This window comes from Trichomycterus rosablanca, chromosome 4 (assembly GCF_030014385.1).
Source record: "Trichomycterus rosablanca isolate fTriRos1 chromosome 4, fTriRos1.hap1, whole genome shotgun sequence".
NCBI classification, from domain to species: domain Eukaryota; kingdom Metazoa; phylum Chordata; class Actinopteri; order Siluriformes; family Trichomycteridae; genus Trichomycterus; species Trichomycterus rosablanca.
The window spans coordinates 53,464,316-53,480,526 of record NC_085991.1 but is presented as its reverse complement, the minus strand read 5'-3'; the positions used below and the strand labels follow the sequence as shown (position 1 = coordinate 53,480,526).

The window sequence follows — 16,211 nt, the reverse complement described above, 5'->3', positions numbered from 1 at the left end:
ATCCGCAAAGCTGTCAGCATTGTGGACGATCCAACCCATCCATCACATGGACTTTTTACTCTGCTCCCGTCTGGGAGACGATACCGCAGCATCCGAACAGTTTTATCCCTCAGGCAATCAGACTCCTCAATTCAGTACTATAACAATTTCCTCCGGAAATTTTCTGCTGCCACACACTAAACTGTATTGACTATGTTACTTGCATTTTTTTGCACACCTTTTGGAACTGCACAAGTAATTTCTGCACCTTACTTGTATTTTTGCACCTTATTTACTTGTTAGGCACCTTATCAGCATTGCTAATTTTACGCTGCTAATGTACAACATGTCACTACCTCATGGACCATTGTACCATCTATTCACCACCATGTACTAACACTTGTCTTTAGTCCCGTCTTCTAATTACTTGTTTAGATTAGGGATAATTAATCTTTTGTAGTTATTTATTATAGGATTTTTTGTATTTATTGTTGTATTTACACTGTTTTGTATTGTCTTGCACTTTTTGTACCGTGTTACACCGTGATCCTAGAGGAACGCTGTTTCGTTTCAATATGTACTTGTATGTAGCTGAAATGACAATAAAACCTCTCTGACTCTGACTCTGACACACACACACACACACCCCTAACAGCAAATAGTTAGCTTTGTTACTCTGTGACAGTGTGGTAAACCAGCTGTACAGCCGAGAACAGAAGGAATTGGACCGTAAATTGGACTGCACAGAGAATTGTGGGTACCAAGCTCCCAAAACTGGACACAGTTTATACTATCTCCCTACATAAGAGGGCTAAGAACATCATCAAAGACTCAACCCACCCACGTCACAGACTGTTTGTCCCCCTCCATCAGGAAAAAGATTCAGAACAATTAAGACCCGAACAAACAGACTGAGGAACTTAAGAAGATTTTTACCAGAGCTGTAGCCTTTATTACACCTCACCCCCCCCCACCTCACACCCAGACACTCATACCCATAGCTGTTGAGACAGCAAATCAAACTGTTTTGAACTCTGCCCTCCCCAAGCTGCTATTTAATGCACAGATCACTTATATACTGTATATACTATTACATATTACTATTACTATATATACTCTACATATATACTATTACATATGTACTATTACTATATATACTTTACATATATACTATTTGTGCAATAATAATAATTATTATTACTACTTGTTTGTGTTATACCAATTTTTTTAAATAATTTTTTTATATTTTTAATTTTTTTATAAATATCTTATTTTTATTTGATTATTGCTGCTGAGAGCTACCAAACAAAGAGTTGTTGTTTAACTACAATGACAATAAAGTCTATCTCATCTTATCCTATCTTAGTTTGAATGCAGGTCTTTAGGGGGAAACTGGTTCACCTACAAAAGACCATGCAAACACCAAGCTTGCACCACTTGGGAATCGAGCCCAGAGCCTTCTCAATTACCCCTTTTCCACCAAAAAAAACATGGTTCTTGAACCGGTTCTGTTCAGGTTTCTCAGAACCTTGGTGTTCTGTAGAGAACCGACGCACGTTTCCACCAGATTTTGAGAACCATGCAGCGTCATTAACAGTGGGCGTTACTTAATAAAGTTAAGAGTAGTAATATCATGGTAGAGTGTGTATATTGTGCGACCATTTGTGTTGCTGTTACAGATGTTCATTTTCATGCAAAAAGCATCGATCAGCTATCGGTGATAAGAAGACATAGACGTGTTTGTCTCAGTTGTTATTTTCTTTAGTTTATTGACGTGAGAAGCGTTTTGTGCTTCGCTTTCACCGCGACCCTCGGCGCAAAATGCCGGTTTACTCAGCGCTCGGCTTGAGCAGTGAAACATCATCAAAGTTCCACAACACAAACTTCCATCTGTGTGAAATAAACATCAAATCTACTCTAAAATACCACATGTATCTGTGTTTAGCTGGATTTACTTCACGTGTGTTGATGCAGCTCGGGGAATTGAAAAAGCTTCACGCTTTATTTTTCACGTTAAGCGTTTTTCGTTCTGTCCGGGTCACTTTTATCACTTCATATCACACAATTCATCTTTTAAAAGGCGCTTTGAAAATATCAGCGGCAAACTGGTTCAAAATGTAATCAGGTGAAGTTTAAAAGATAAAAATTCAGCATCTAGCTCCATACGAGACACCAGTTGATGCCATTGTTGCTAACGCTATGTTGTACAACATGACGCCCACAGATGGACGTCATGGTTCGGGCTGAAAAACCAAGTATTCTGTGGTGCCAGATTAGAACGCTAGTACACTGTCTGGCACCTCTTTTTTTCGGTGGAAACACGGCCAGAACAGCCCCCGTTCCGCGTCGGTGGAAAAGGGGTAAATGTGAGGCAACAGTGCTACCCAGCGAGCCCCCCATGATTAATTTAATCCTCAGTAAACTTCTGTGTTTAAAACAAACACAACTTCACTATTGGGGTGGTGAGAAAACTGCACTTCAGACGACTGAACCGTGTTACGAGGCATAATCGATATTTTGCTGTTAATTTACGGCGCTGTACATTTACATGTCCGGCATTTAGCTGATGCTTTTATCCAATGTGACATTTGTGACAGTATACAACCTAAGCAATTGAGGGTCAACGGCCTTGTTTAAGGGCCCAACAGTAGCAACCTGGCAGAGGTGTGGCTTGAACCGGCAACCTTCTGATTACTAGTCCAGTACTTACAGAGTGAGCTTCTGTAAGCAAAGTGAAAACCAAACACTTACATTGATGAACTTACAGATTGTACATCAGGATGTGTGGATGTGCTCTGTGATATGATGTCTCTGGTTTCTCTAACTTTTACTGTATACATAACAGGTATGAATGCATTTATTATAGAGCACAGAGAACAACAGGTAACAAGAACAAACAGGAAAAATAAAGAATAAAATATATTGGATAAAAAACTGATTTAAACTATTATTTCCATTTCACTTGGTGGTAGAAACACACAGAGCCAGTGAAAGTGAAACTCTAATGTAATCAATCAGACTGAACTGTTCTAAACTGAGCTTCTGTATTACAAGAGCTTATAAACCACTGATTATAAACATCTAGAAATCAACATTTTATCATCAACTTTACTGCGTCACATTTGTTATAAGATGTTTTATTTACATGATTTACAAGCCTTGTTGTTGAGCTCACACTGCTGTGTCTCAAATCATGACCACTTCCCTTTCCAAACGCACTATATAGAAAGTAATTCACAGTGGCTCTAGTGCACCAGATGTTAAATCATGTGAGATATGAGACACGACCACATAATATTTTTTTATGCTGGGAAATAAAATGAAGACAAACATGCTGCTTGTTTACTGTCCTGCTGTCTCGGTTAGTTTATTTAGTAACTGAATTGTTTGTAATTCTAGCTGTACAATCATCTGTATCAGTATTAACACTTAATAAACATTTCATTCTTCCATCTTCTGAGACGCATCATGTGGAACTTCCCCAACATTTCCTTATAGCACAGTTCCACTTTACCCCCCTGTTTGCCCCTTGTATTGCCCCTTTATTATTTACCTGCTTATTTAGTTGATTGAAGGCTGTAGAAGCTTCAAACTGGAGATTTTGAGCTGCTGAAACAAAGTCACTTCTGATCAGGAAACACGTTTCCACTTTACTATCGTTTCTGCTTAGTGACGTCATGAAAACACGCCCCTCAGTTTGTACAGCAGTTACACACTTTAACCACCAGATAGCAGAAATTCACCCACTTTTACCTGCAGTAAATGGAAGCAGTTTGTATAATCTGAGTTTAGTGTTTATTATCACTATGATGAGATTTAGCAGCTACATTTACTGTTGATTTCAGGTCTCACCACAGCACAACTCTACATCCACCGACTGAAATAAATAATGCTGACACCAAAGTGTAGTCATGATTTCTGTTACACCCATCAGTCATAACATTAAAACCACCTCCTTTATTTTATCAGCTCTACTTACCATATAGAAGCACTTTGTAGTTCTACAATTACTGACTGTAGTCCATCTGTTTCTCTACATGTATTGTTAGCTCCTTTTATGCTGTTCTTCAATGGTCAGGACCCCCACAGGACCACCACAGAGCAGGTATTATTTAGGTGGTGGATCATTCTCAGCACTGCAGTGACACTGACATGGTGGTGGTGTGTTAGTGTGTGTTGTGGAGGTATGAGTGGATCAGACACAGCAGCGCTACTGGAGTTTTTAAACTACTCACTGCTGGACTGAGAATCGTCCACCAACCAAAAACATCCAGCCAACAGCGTCCTGTGACCACTGATGAAGGTCTAGAACAGCGGTTCCGAAAGTGGGGGGCGCGCCCCCTTTGGGGGGCGCAGAAGCATGACCGGGAGGACACGGAACCAATGTTCTAACGCGGAACCAATGTTCTAACGTCGGATTTCTTTTTAGGGTGCACGACAAACAAACCGTGTTTTCAGGTGAAAGTCTCAGCGAGTCTAGATCGGGGAGCTCAATACATCTATCGCTCAGTACACGCTGGGATAGCTCCTCATTCAAACAGCTCAGCGGGACTGACATGAAATGTGGCCATTGTTTGTTTAATTTGCGGTTTGTTACCATGACCACACCTCATCCCGCATAAAGCAGCGAACCCATAACGTTTTCTGATGGAGAAATTTTAATCCAGCAATCTGACATTTATATGAAGTCCAGGGCCTCTGCTGGACATTTTGAAACTTCCACAAATTTGACAGCTGGTTCAGATCAACCTACATCTGTGAATCAGCCTTTTCTCACATGAAAATAAAATAATGAAGTGTAAATATGGGTCCATCCTTACTGATAAACACCTGAAAAACTGCTTGTGCATCAGCAGCCCCTGTCCAGATACATAAACCTGACTGATACCATTTAGAGCAAATCATCAGAATAAGGTCAGTGATTATTCAGTCACTTGCCCTGTAAAGCTGAACATCAATACAGGAACTAAAGTGAATTTAAAAAAGTTTCAAAGCTTTTTTGAAAAAATGATGAGACCAACCTTAAAAAGTAGATGGTGATGACCTGTAGACTGAAACAGTAGATCTCAAACCATGAAAGTGTGTAAACCCCTGGTCTAGAAAAACAGCCACTAATACACTGATAAGACTTGAACTCTCACAAATTGGCACCGATTGAACTTTTTTTTTTTTTTTTTTTTTTTTTTTAAATAACAGACTGATTGAAGGAGCAGTCCAGTGATGTCAAAAAGTGGTACATAGTATACACAAAAAGTTAAAATTGGCCTATTTTTGTCAGCATTTTGTTGGGACGGGGGGGGGGGTTTGGGTGCATGGCAGATTTTCATCTTCCAAAGGGGGGTGCGACAGAAAAAGTTTGGGAACCACTGGTCTAGAAGATGTCCGACTCTCTAGACCTTCAAGTATGTAGAGAAACAGATGGACTACAGTCAGTAATTGTAGAACTACAAAGTGCTTTTCTATGGCAAGTTTTTCAGGATGAACTGAAGTTTATATGCGCGTGACGGCAGGCAAGCAAATACTTTTGGCAATATAGTGTATCTGCTTGCTCCATACTTGTTGCTTTCATAACTTGACTCTGGGTTTCCTGAAAATATGACACAATTTGTTGGGTCAAAACAGCAACTAGATGATTCATTTGGTGGCCAGTAAAGTTCTATATTATTAAGGTGTGTGGGCAGCTTAGAACAAGCTGGGGGGCAAGCCATAGCCTAGTGGTTAGGGTACTGGACTAGTAATCAAAAGGTTGCTGGTTCAAGCCTCACCACTGTGAGGTTGCTGCAGTTGGGCCCTTGAGCAAGGCCCTTAAACCTCAATTGCTCAGATTGTATACTGTAACTGTACTGTATATACACATATACCACACTGTTAGACATTTCAAAGGGTTTTTACGGTTACTTTCTGGTAACACAAGTTACCGTAATTCAAATTTACAGTACCATAACTGTATTTTACTTTTACAGTAACTTGATGTTACTGTAATTGCACTTTACAGTAACACCACAGTAAAAACATAGGTTAACTGTACAGTACTGTAATTATTTGTTGAATTCTTATTATTTAATTTTAAATTTTAGAAACTCTGTAAATTGTACTTATTTTACTTATATCTTACACAATACTAATATTAAATACACACAGACCATTATTGCAACATATCAAATTGTTTATTTAAATCCCTGCAAATGCTTAAAGCACTTTCAACAAAAACGTGTAAAAATACAGAATTTCCTTAAAAACATTCTTACTTTAATCCACGCAACTTTCAAAATGCATTTAAAACAACACATTTAAAATAACACAATGTGCATTAACTTAACATGTACAAAATTCATGTTAATTCATATTACAGAAAAACACTTTTACCGTTAAATAATTCAGTATTGAATGCATAGTACAACAATGAACAATGAATCTAGATAAAGTTACATTAGAAATAACACAAGAGCTTCAGAAATGCAGGGTTACAGAAACACAGTAGTTTTGGTATAAAACTCCACTCAACACTGTCGACTCACATACCCGACTTAACATGAAATGAACCGTGTTCCTAGGTAGACCCTAGGTAGCAAGCGTAGCGAGGTAAACCACTTCTCAACCTGCAACCTGCTTTGTTCTTTTCCCTTAACAATCCATTCAGCATTGTTCACCTGTAATCACAGAAAGATCATCTTAACAGTTCTATGCAATTCAATACAGTATCCCCAAAATAAATCTAATCTTTCTGAAAATTACAATGTTTTGTAAGGATCCTGCGGCGACTGTTAAACAAAGTCACAGTTTACAGCGTCGCAGGCCTTACAGAGGCTCTGTGTGACTGGTGTTAATTTATTGTCGTAACTGTCGTAACATTTTTGCTGGTTCCCAGTTTTGGTGTAAAAAGTCCTCTTCAAGGATCAGCACCTATGCTGCTCCATTGCGGCTTCATCCATCCATAGAATCATAGCCGAGCCGCTGAACTGTTTCTGTGTGCGCGGCTCGCCTGAACCCCTTCCTGCAAAACCTGAGATAATGTGGTGGTTCCGAAGCTGAACCGTTAGGCAAACAATGTCAGTTCAAAACTCTCACAGGTGAAAATTAGGTTGAATCTTGTCAATAAAATCATTTGGCGCCAAAGGTAATTACAGTAATTTACCTCAATGTAAAAAATACAGTAAATCTCTGTATTCAGTATTTGGCATCAGGCAAAATTGTCACGATGCAGTGGAAAATACTGTTATGTACTGTAAAAACTATTTACAGTATTTTACTGTGTGGTATGTGGTTAATAACTGTAGAAATTACAAAAATGTCTAACAGCACAAGTCACGATTCCTCAATAGACAGTCGAGAACCTTCATTATATACATGGTGAAATTAAAACGTTTTATACTGAACAAAAATATAAATGCAACTGTTTTGTTTTTGCTCCCATTTTTTATGAGCTGAACTCAAAGATCTACACAAAAGGCCTTTTTCTCTCAAATATTGTTCACAAATTCATCTAAATCTGTGTTAGTGAGCACTTCTCCTTTGTCGAGATAATCCAACCACCTCACAGGTGTGGCATATCAAGATGCTGATTAGACAGCATGATGATTGTACAGGTGTGCCTTAGGCTGGCCACAATAAAAGGCCACTCTAAAATGTGCAGTTTTACTGTTTGGGGGGGGGGGGGGGGGGGGGGGGGGGGGTGTCAGAAAACCAGTCAGTATCTGGTGTGACCACCATTTGACCACATCTCCTTCGCATAGAGTTGATCAGGTTGTTGATTGTGGCCTGTGAAATGTTGGTCCACTCCTCTTCAATGGCTGTGCGAAGTTGCTGGATATTGGCAGGAACTGGAACACGCCGTCGTATATGCCGATCCAGAGCATCCCAAACATGCTCAATAGGTGACATGTCCGGTGAGTATGTTGGCCATGCAAGAACTGGGATGTTTTCAGCTTCCAGGAATTGTGTACAGAACCTTGCAATACGGGGCCGTGCATTATCATGCTGCAACATGAGGTGATGGTCGTGGATGAACGGCACAACAATGGGCCTCAGGATCTCATCACGGAATCTCTGTGCATTCAAAATGCCATCAATAAAATGCACCTGTGTTCGTTGTCCATAAAATACGCCTGCCCATATCATAACCCCACTGCCACCATGGGCCACTCGATTCACAACGTTGACATCAGCAAACCGCTCACCCAAACAACGCCATACACGCCATCTGCCCTGTACAGTGAAAACCAGGATTCATCCTGTGAAGAGAACTCCTCTCCAACGTGCCAGATGCCATTGAATGTGAGCATTTGCCCACTCAAGTCGGTTACAACGACGAACTGCAGTCAGGTGGAGACCCCGATGAGGATGACGAGCATGCAGATGAGCTTCCCTGAGACGGTTTCTGACAGTTTGTGCAGAAATTCTTTGGTTATGCAAACTGATTGTTGCAGCAGCTGCCTAATCAGCATCTTTATATGCCACACCTGTGAGGTGGATGGATTATCTCCGCAAAGGAGAAGTGCTCACTAACACAGATTTAGACAAATTTGTGAACAATATTTGAGAGAATAAGGCCTTTTGTGTACATAGACAAAGTCTTAGATCTTTGAGTTCAGCTCATGAAAAATCGGAGCAAAAACAAAAGTGTTGTGTTTATATTTTTATTCAGTACAGAACTTGACTGACAGGGCAGATGATCAGTGGTGCTTAATTTTCACCATCATCATTGACACAGGGACTAAATACTGGATAGATTTTCTCAGTGAAAGACGGACCAGTGAAAGAGTAGATATGAGACTCATTCTCAACATCATAGAAGGAGACCAAACCCTCCTCATAATCCACAAACACCCCCACCTTCTGAGAAACCTGTTTCAAGAAGAGGGGGACACAAGGAAAATCCAGAGCCTCATATTCAGTTTTATTTTTCAGCCATACAGACCAATATCCATCATTAGGACTGAGTGTAAGCTCTCCCTTCCTGTTACTGGACTCTCTGGTCACTCCTAAATTCCAGTCAGTCTTCCCTTTAACCTGAACCTCATAGTAAAATCTTCCTGAGGAGAATCCCTCCTTTCCCAGCACACAAGCACAGAAATCAAATCTCTCTGGATTATCAGGAAGATTCAGTCGTTTGTCTCCACATGTAACTTGTTTTCCATCATCAGACAGGATCAGGTAGTGATTTGCTGTATCAGGATCCAGAATCACGTCCACTGAGAGAAAGAGACACAATTTACACCCATTTTATCGTTACACAGTGTGTATTAATAAAGAAATCTAGATTTTATCATGTGATGAGTGAGAGCTCACAAACCTGCATATTGTTGAATTCTCTTCAGTTCTGGTTGGAATAAAATAAAAAACAAAATTATTTACTGCTAGAAATCATTTTTGTTAGAAACTGGATTATTTTAAAGTGATGATTATAAAGCACAATATGAAGCTGGAACATGAACATTAACCCAGTGTGGTGACCAACACTCATAAGTAATTTCTCTGCACAATCTTACAGATAATAATCACTTACCCATACTGACAACCTTCTTCATTTCTTAATCAACACATTCCTGAAGCTGAGACCGAGCTCTCCTCAGAGTCTCCACATACAGATGAGCCTGAATACTGACATCAGTCCAGTTGTTGGTGGGTGGAGGTCTGCACAGGGACGGGTAAATCTACAGTACAGCAGGAGAGAGGAGAAATCCCTCAGCATGACCAGTGCTGTCCTGTCATGTGCTTCATTACTATTATGAAACGGAGGGACTCAGACCTGTAGGAGGTGGAGATGATCCTCAGTGTTTGAGATCTGCTCCAGCTCAGTGGTTCTGCTCTTTAGCTCAGTGCTCCAGATCTTTAATGAACTCTTCAGCCTGACGCTCTGCTGCTCTCTGCTTCTCTTCCATCACCTTCAGCTGCTCAGCCTGGTTTCCCTCAATGCTGCGTATCAGAGCTCTGAAGATCTCCATGCTGTCAGCTTTCTCCTTCTCTGTGTTTTTCTACCAAAAGAAACATTACTTATGTAGTGTTATTAGAAATAGCAGTTCTTCTCATGTATGTTTGGAAACGATGACTAGTCGAGAAAAAAAAAAAAAAAAAAAAAAGTAGAGACAAATTCTTCTTACTTTATTAAGTTCTATGGAAAGTTTAATTTCTTCGACCTTCTTCAGTCGATCCTGGATCATTTGCTTAACTTCTGCTTGTGTTGCTCCCAGCTGAGTCTGTAAAATGTACAAGTGGTGTTTACAGAAATTAATTGGAATTCTGCAGAAGTGGTGCTAATATAATTATACAGGACCCCCACAGGACCACCATAGAGCAGGTATTATTTGGGTGGTGGATCATTCTCAGCACTGCAGTGACACTGACATGGTGGTGGTGTGTTAATGTGTGTTGTGCTGGTATGAGTGGATCAGACACAGCAGCGCTGCTGGAGTTTTTAAACACCTCACTGTCGCTGCTGGACTGAGAATCGTCCACCAACCAAAAATATCCAGCCAACCGCACAAATAATTCTGCAGCTCAATCTATAAGATCTCTCACCTTTTCCTCTGCACTCTCCTCCTCTATAGGAACTGTGTTGTGGTTCTTGTGATCATCTAAAGTGCAGACCTGACAGACACACATCTGGTCGTCTCTACAGAACATCTCCAGAGGTCTCTCATGTTTCTGACAGATGTAATCCTCCAGGTTCTCCACAGGATCTATTAGTTTGTGTTTCTTGAATGAAGAAACTTTCTCATGAGGTTCCAGGTGAGTCTTGCAGTAAAAGGCCATACAGATCAGGCAGGACTTCAGACCTTCATGTTTCTTCTCACTGCAGAAGTCACAGAACACCAGAGATTTGGTAGGTTCTCCTGCAGTGCTGCTTGATTTGACCTGAACTGGCTTCCTGAATTGAGCAGCCAGTCCAGAGATGAAGGTATTTACTCGTAGTTCAGGTCTTCGAGGAAATTTCTCCTTACATACTGGACACTGGCAGTGTGAACTGGTGTCCCAGCACTCTTTGATACAGATCATGCAGAAGTTGTGTCCACATGGAGTAGTGACTGGATCAGTGAACACATCCAGACAGATGGAGCACTGGAGCTGATCTTCAGACAGGAAACTGCTGGATGAAGCCATGACTGATAGAGGAGATACAGAGACACCATAATGATTCATATATTCATTTATTCATTGTCTATTTTACCACCCATCCTATTCTGGGTCACAGTGGGTACAATTAACTGGGCAAAAGGTAAATAAACACCCCAGACAGGTCACCAGTCTATTACAGAGCAAGCAAACACACACACACACACACACACACACACACACACACACACACACACACACACCTAACAGCAAATAGTTAGCTTTGTTACTGTGTGACAGTGTGGTAAACCAGCTGTACAGCCGAGAACAGGAGGAATTGGACCGTATAGTTAGGACTGCACAGAGGATTGTGGGTACTAAGCTCCCAAAATTGGACACAGTTTATACCAGTCGCCTACATAAGAGGGCTAGGAACATCATCAGACTCAACCCACCCACGTCACAGACTGTTTGTCCCCCTCTCATCAGGAAAAAGATTCAGAACAATTAAGACCCGAACAAACAGACAGAGGAACTTAAGAAGCTTTTATCCCAGAGCTGTAGCCTCTATTACAGCCCACACCCACACACTCACACCCATAGCAACTGAGACAGCAAATCAAACTGTTTTTAACCCTGCCCTCCCCAAGCTGCTATTTAATGCACAGATCACTTTACATCTATACTATTACATATTACTATTACTATATATACTCTACATACAGTGAGGAAAAGAAGTATTTGATACACTGCTGATTTTGCAAGTTTTCCCACCTACAATGAATGGAGAGGCCTGTAATTTTTATCGTAGGTACACTTCAACTGTGAGAGAGAGAATCTAAAAAAAATCCAGAAAATCACATTGTATGATTTTAAAATAATTAATTTGCATTTTATTGCATGAAATAAGTATTTGATACAATGGAAAAACAGAACTTAATATTTGGTACAGAAACCTTTACAGAGATCAGACGTTTCCTGTAGTTCTTGACCAAGTTTGCACACACTGCAGCAGGGATGTTGGCCAGGGATGTTTCGGGGCTGTCGCTGGGCAACATTGAGTTTCAGCTTGCTTCAAAGATTTTCTATTGGGTTCAGGTCTGGAGACTGGCTAGCCCACTCCAGGACCTTGAAATGCTTCTTACAGAGCCACTCCTTAGTTGCCCTGGCTGTGTGTTTCGGGTCATTGTCATGCTGGAAGACCCAGCCACGACCCATCTTCAATGCTCTTACTGAGGGAAGGAGGTTGTTGGCCAAAATCTCGCTATACATGACCCCATCCATCCCCCCTCAATATGGTGCAGTTGTCCTGTCCCTTTTGCAGAAAAGCACCCCCAAAGTATGTTTCCACCCCCATGCTTCACGGTTGGGACGGTTGTACTTATCCTGCTTCTTCCTCCAAACATGGCGAGTGGAGTTGATACCAAAAAGCTCTATTTTGGTCTCATCTGACCACATGACCTTCTCCCATGCCTCCTCTGGATCATCCAGATGGTCATTGGAAAACTTTAAACGGGCCTGGACATGTGCTGGCGTGAGCAGGGGGACCTTGCGTTCCCTGTAGGATTTTAATCCATGGCGGCGTAGTGTGTTACTAACGGTAATCGTTGAGACTGTGATCCCAGCTCTCTTCAGGTCATTGACCAGGTCCTCCCATGTGATTCTAGGCTGATTCCTGACCTTTCTCAGGATCATCCTTACCCCACAAGGTGAGATCTTGCATGGAGCAGCAGACCGAGGAAGATTGACAGTCATCTTGTGTTTCTTCCATTTTCTAATAATTGTGCCAACAGTTGTTGCCTTCTTACCAAGCTGCTTGCTATTGTCCTGTAGCCCATCCCAGCCTTGTGCAGGTCTACAATTTTGTCCCTGGTGTCCTTAGACAGCTCTTTGGTCTTGGCCATAGTGGAGAGGTTGAAGTGTGATTGATTGAGTGTGTGGACAGGTGTCTTTTATACAGGTTACGAGTTCAAACAGGTGGAATAAATACAGGTAATGAGTGCAGAATAGGAGGAGCTTCTTAAAGGAAAACTAACAGGTCTGTGAGAGCCAGAATTCTTGCTGGTTGGTAGGTGATCAAATACTTATTTCATGCAATAAAATGCAAAATTATTATTTAAATATCATACAGCCTCTATTACACCCCACACCCACACACTCACACCCAGACACACACACCCACAGCTACTGAGTAAGCAAATCAAACTGTTTTTAACCCTGCCCTCCCCAAGCTGCTATTTAATGCACAGATCACTTTACATCTATACTATTACATATTACTATTACTATATATACTCTACATACAGTGAGGAAAAGAAGTATTTGATACACTGCTGATTTTGCAAGTTTTCCCACCTACAAAGAATGGAGAGGCCTGTAATTTTTATCGTAGGTACACTTCAACTGTGAGAGACAGAATCTAATTTAAAAAATCCAGATAATCACATTGTATGATTTTTAAATAATTAATTTGCATTTTATTGCATGAAATAAGTATTTGATACAATGGAAAAACAGAACTTAATATTTGGTACAGAAACCTTTACAGAGGTCAGACGTTTCCTGTAGTTCTTGACCAAGTTTGCACACACTGCAGCAGGGATTTTGGCCCACTCCTCCATACAGATCTTCTCCAGATCTTTCAGGTTTCGGGGCTGTCGCTGGGCAACATTGAGATTCAGCTTCCTCCAAAGATTTTCTATTGGGTTCAGGTCTGGAGACTGGCTAGGACCAGGACCATGAAATGCTTCTTACGGAGCCACTCCTTAGTTGCCCTGGCTGTGTGTTTCGGGTCAATGTCATGCTGGAAGACCCAGCCACGACCCATCTTCAATGATCTTACTGAGGGAAGGAGGTTGTTGGCCAAAATCTCGCTATACATGTCCCCATCCATCCCCCCTTCAATATGGTGTATCGGTGTATCAAATACTTATTTTCCTTACTGTATATATACTATTACATATTTAGGGATGCACATAAGTGGTGCGCAAGTGCACATGCGTGGTCAAAATGAACGATGCGCAGCATGCATTACAACGAGAAGCGCATTTGCGTACCAAAATGTTTCGAGCTTTGGGGTCACATAGCCAAATTGCGTCAGATGGTTGCGATTGGGGATTCCCTTGTGCATATTCTGTGTACCGCCCACACCCTGGAAAACTGCCCAAGTCAGCTGATTGCATGGTTCTGTATTGTGAGACATTTACTCGCTCCATTGTAAAGTTACTATGTGCCGAGAATATATTGAGAGGTTTAATACACTAGTTTGAAAGCAGATATGAATTCCTCAAGTAATGTGATCAGTTTTTAATTTTTGATCTTTTAACTTGGCCTCAAAAAATGCAACAGCTCCACAGTTTTGGCAACAGTGCCGACTAACATGCTCCAGAAATATGATGCCAGCTTGTCTGTTGACAGGGATGGCACTCTAAGAGAATGGCTGCGTTTAAAACAGTCAGGGAAGCGTTTGGCAACCTCCTCTGTGTATGACCTGGTCAACATAGTGAAGACAGGCACTCCAGATAGTTACTCCAACATTCACAAAGTCATTCTGTTGTCCCTTACACTGCCCTTGAGCAGTTCGGCATGTGAGAGGGGATTTTCACATCTAAATAAGATAAAAAACAAGTACAGATCACGCCTGTCAGACTTTCGCCGCTCATGCCTGATGCACATTCACTTGTCTCAGAGACTTTTGACCCAAAGCCAGCTGTTGATCTGTGGATGCAAACAGCTCATCGCAGGCTCAACCAGGGAGAAAGAAGCCTTCATCATCATCCACCATGTTTGAAGGAGAGGAAAAAAGTGAGGAGAGCAGTCAGGAGGGAAGTGATGATGAGCACTTGTAGGATATTCATGCATTGTACAAGGTGAGCACCAAGCAACAACTTATATGTTATGTGCACCCCTGTACATATTACTATTACTATATACACCGATTAGCCATTGAAACCACCTCCTTGTTTCTACACTCACTGTCCATTTCATTAGCTCCACTTACCATGTAGAAGCACTTTGTAGTTCTACAATTACTGACTGTAGTCCATCTGTTTCTCCACATGCTTTGTTAGCTCCTTTCACCCTGTTCTTCAATGGTCAGGACCCCCACAGAACCCCCACAGAGCAGGTATTATTTAGGTGGTGGATCATTCTCAGCACTGCAGTGACACTGACATGGTGGTTGTATGTTAGTGTGTGTTGTGCTAGTATGAGTGGATCAGACACAGCAGCGCTGCTGGAGTTTTTAAAGACCTCACTGTCACTGCTGGACTGAGAATAGTCCACCAACCAAAAATATCCAGCCAACAGCATCCTCTGATTACTGATGAAGGTCTAGAAGATGACCAACTCAAACAGCAGCAGTAGATGAGCGATCATCTCTGACTTTACATCTACAAGGTGGACCAACTAGGTAGGAGCGTCTAATAGAGTGGACAGTGAGTGGACACTGTGTTTAAAAACTCCAGCAGCCCTGCTGTGTCTGATCCACTCATACCAGCACAAAACACACAAACACACCACCACCATGTCAGTGTCACCGCAGTGCTGAGAATGATCCACCACCTAAATAATACCTGCTCTTGTGGTGGTCCTGACCATTGAAGAACAGCATGAAACGGGGCTAACAAAGCATGCAGAGAAACAGATGGACTACAGTCAGTAATTGTAGAACTACAAAGTGCTTCTATATGGTAAGTGGAGCTGATAAAATGGACAGTGAGTGTAGAAACAAGGAGGTGGTTTTAATGTTATGGCTGATCAGTATATACTCTATTTGTGCAATAATAATTATAATTACTACTTGTTTGTGCTGTACCAAGTTTTTTTAAATATTTTTTGTACTTTTTTATATATTTTAATATTTTTATCTCATGTTTATTTTATTATTGCTGCTGAGAGCTACCAAACAAAGTTTTGTTGTATAACTAGAATGACAATAAAATCTATCTTATTTTATATTATCTTATCTTATTTTATCTTATTTTATCAGATCTTATCTTATCTTAGTTTGAATGCAGGTCTTTAGGAGGAAACTGGGGCACCTACAAAAGACCACGCAGACTCCACACTTGCTCCACTTGGGAATCGAGCCCAGAGCCTTCTCAATGTGAGGCAACAGTGTTACCCAGTGAGCCCCCATGATTAATTTAGTCCTCAGTAAACTTCTGTGTTTAAAACAA

The 16,211-nt window shown here is 41.1% G+C and overlaps 1 protein-coding gene across 1 annotated transcript; it reads right to left on the bottom strand.

Annotated features, from left to right (window-relative positions):
* Positions 1–8,619: 8,619 nt before the first annotated feature.
* Positions 8,620–11,079, bottom strand: LOC134312015 (E3 ubiquitin-protein ligase TRIM39-like). Its single transcript, XM_062993660.1, is given in 6 exon segments — positions 8,620–9,170; positions 9,272–9,298; positions 9,485–9,632; positions 9,728–9,853; positions 10,080–10,175; positions 10,498–11,079. Coding segments are annotated over 6 exon segments (1,530 nt in total).
* Between the last annotated feature and the right edge of the window lie 5,132 nt (positions 11,080–16,211).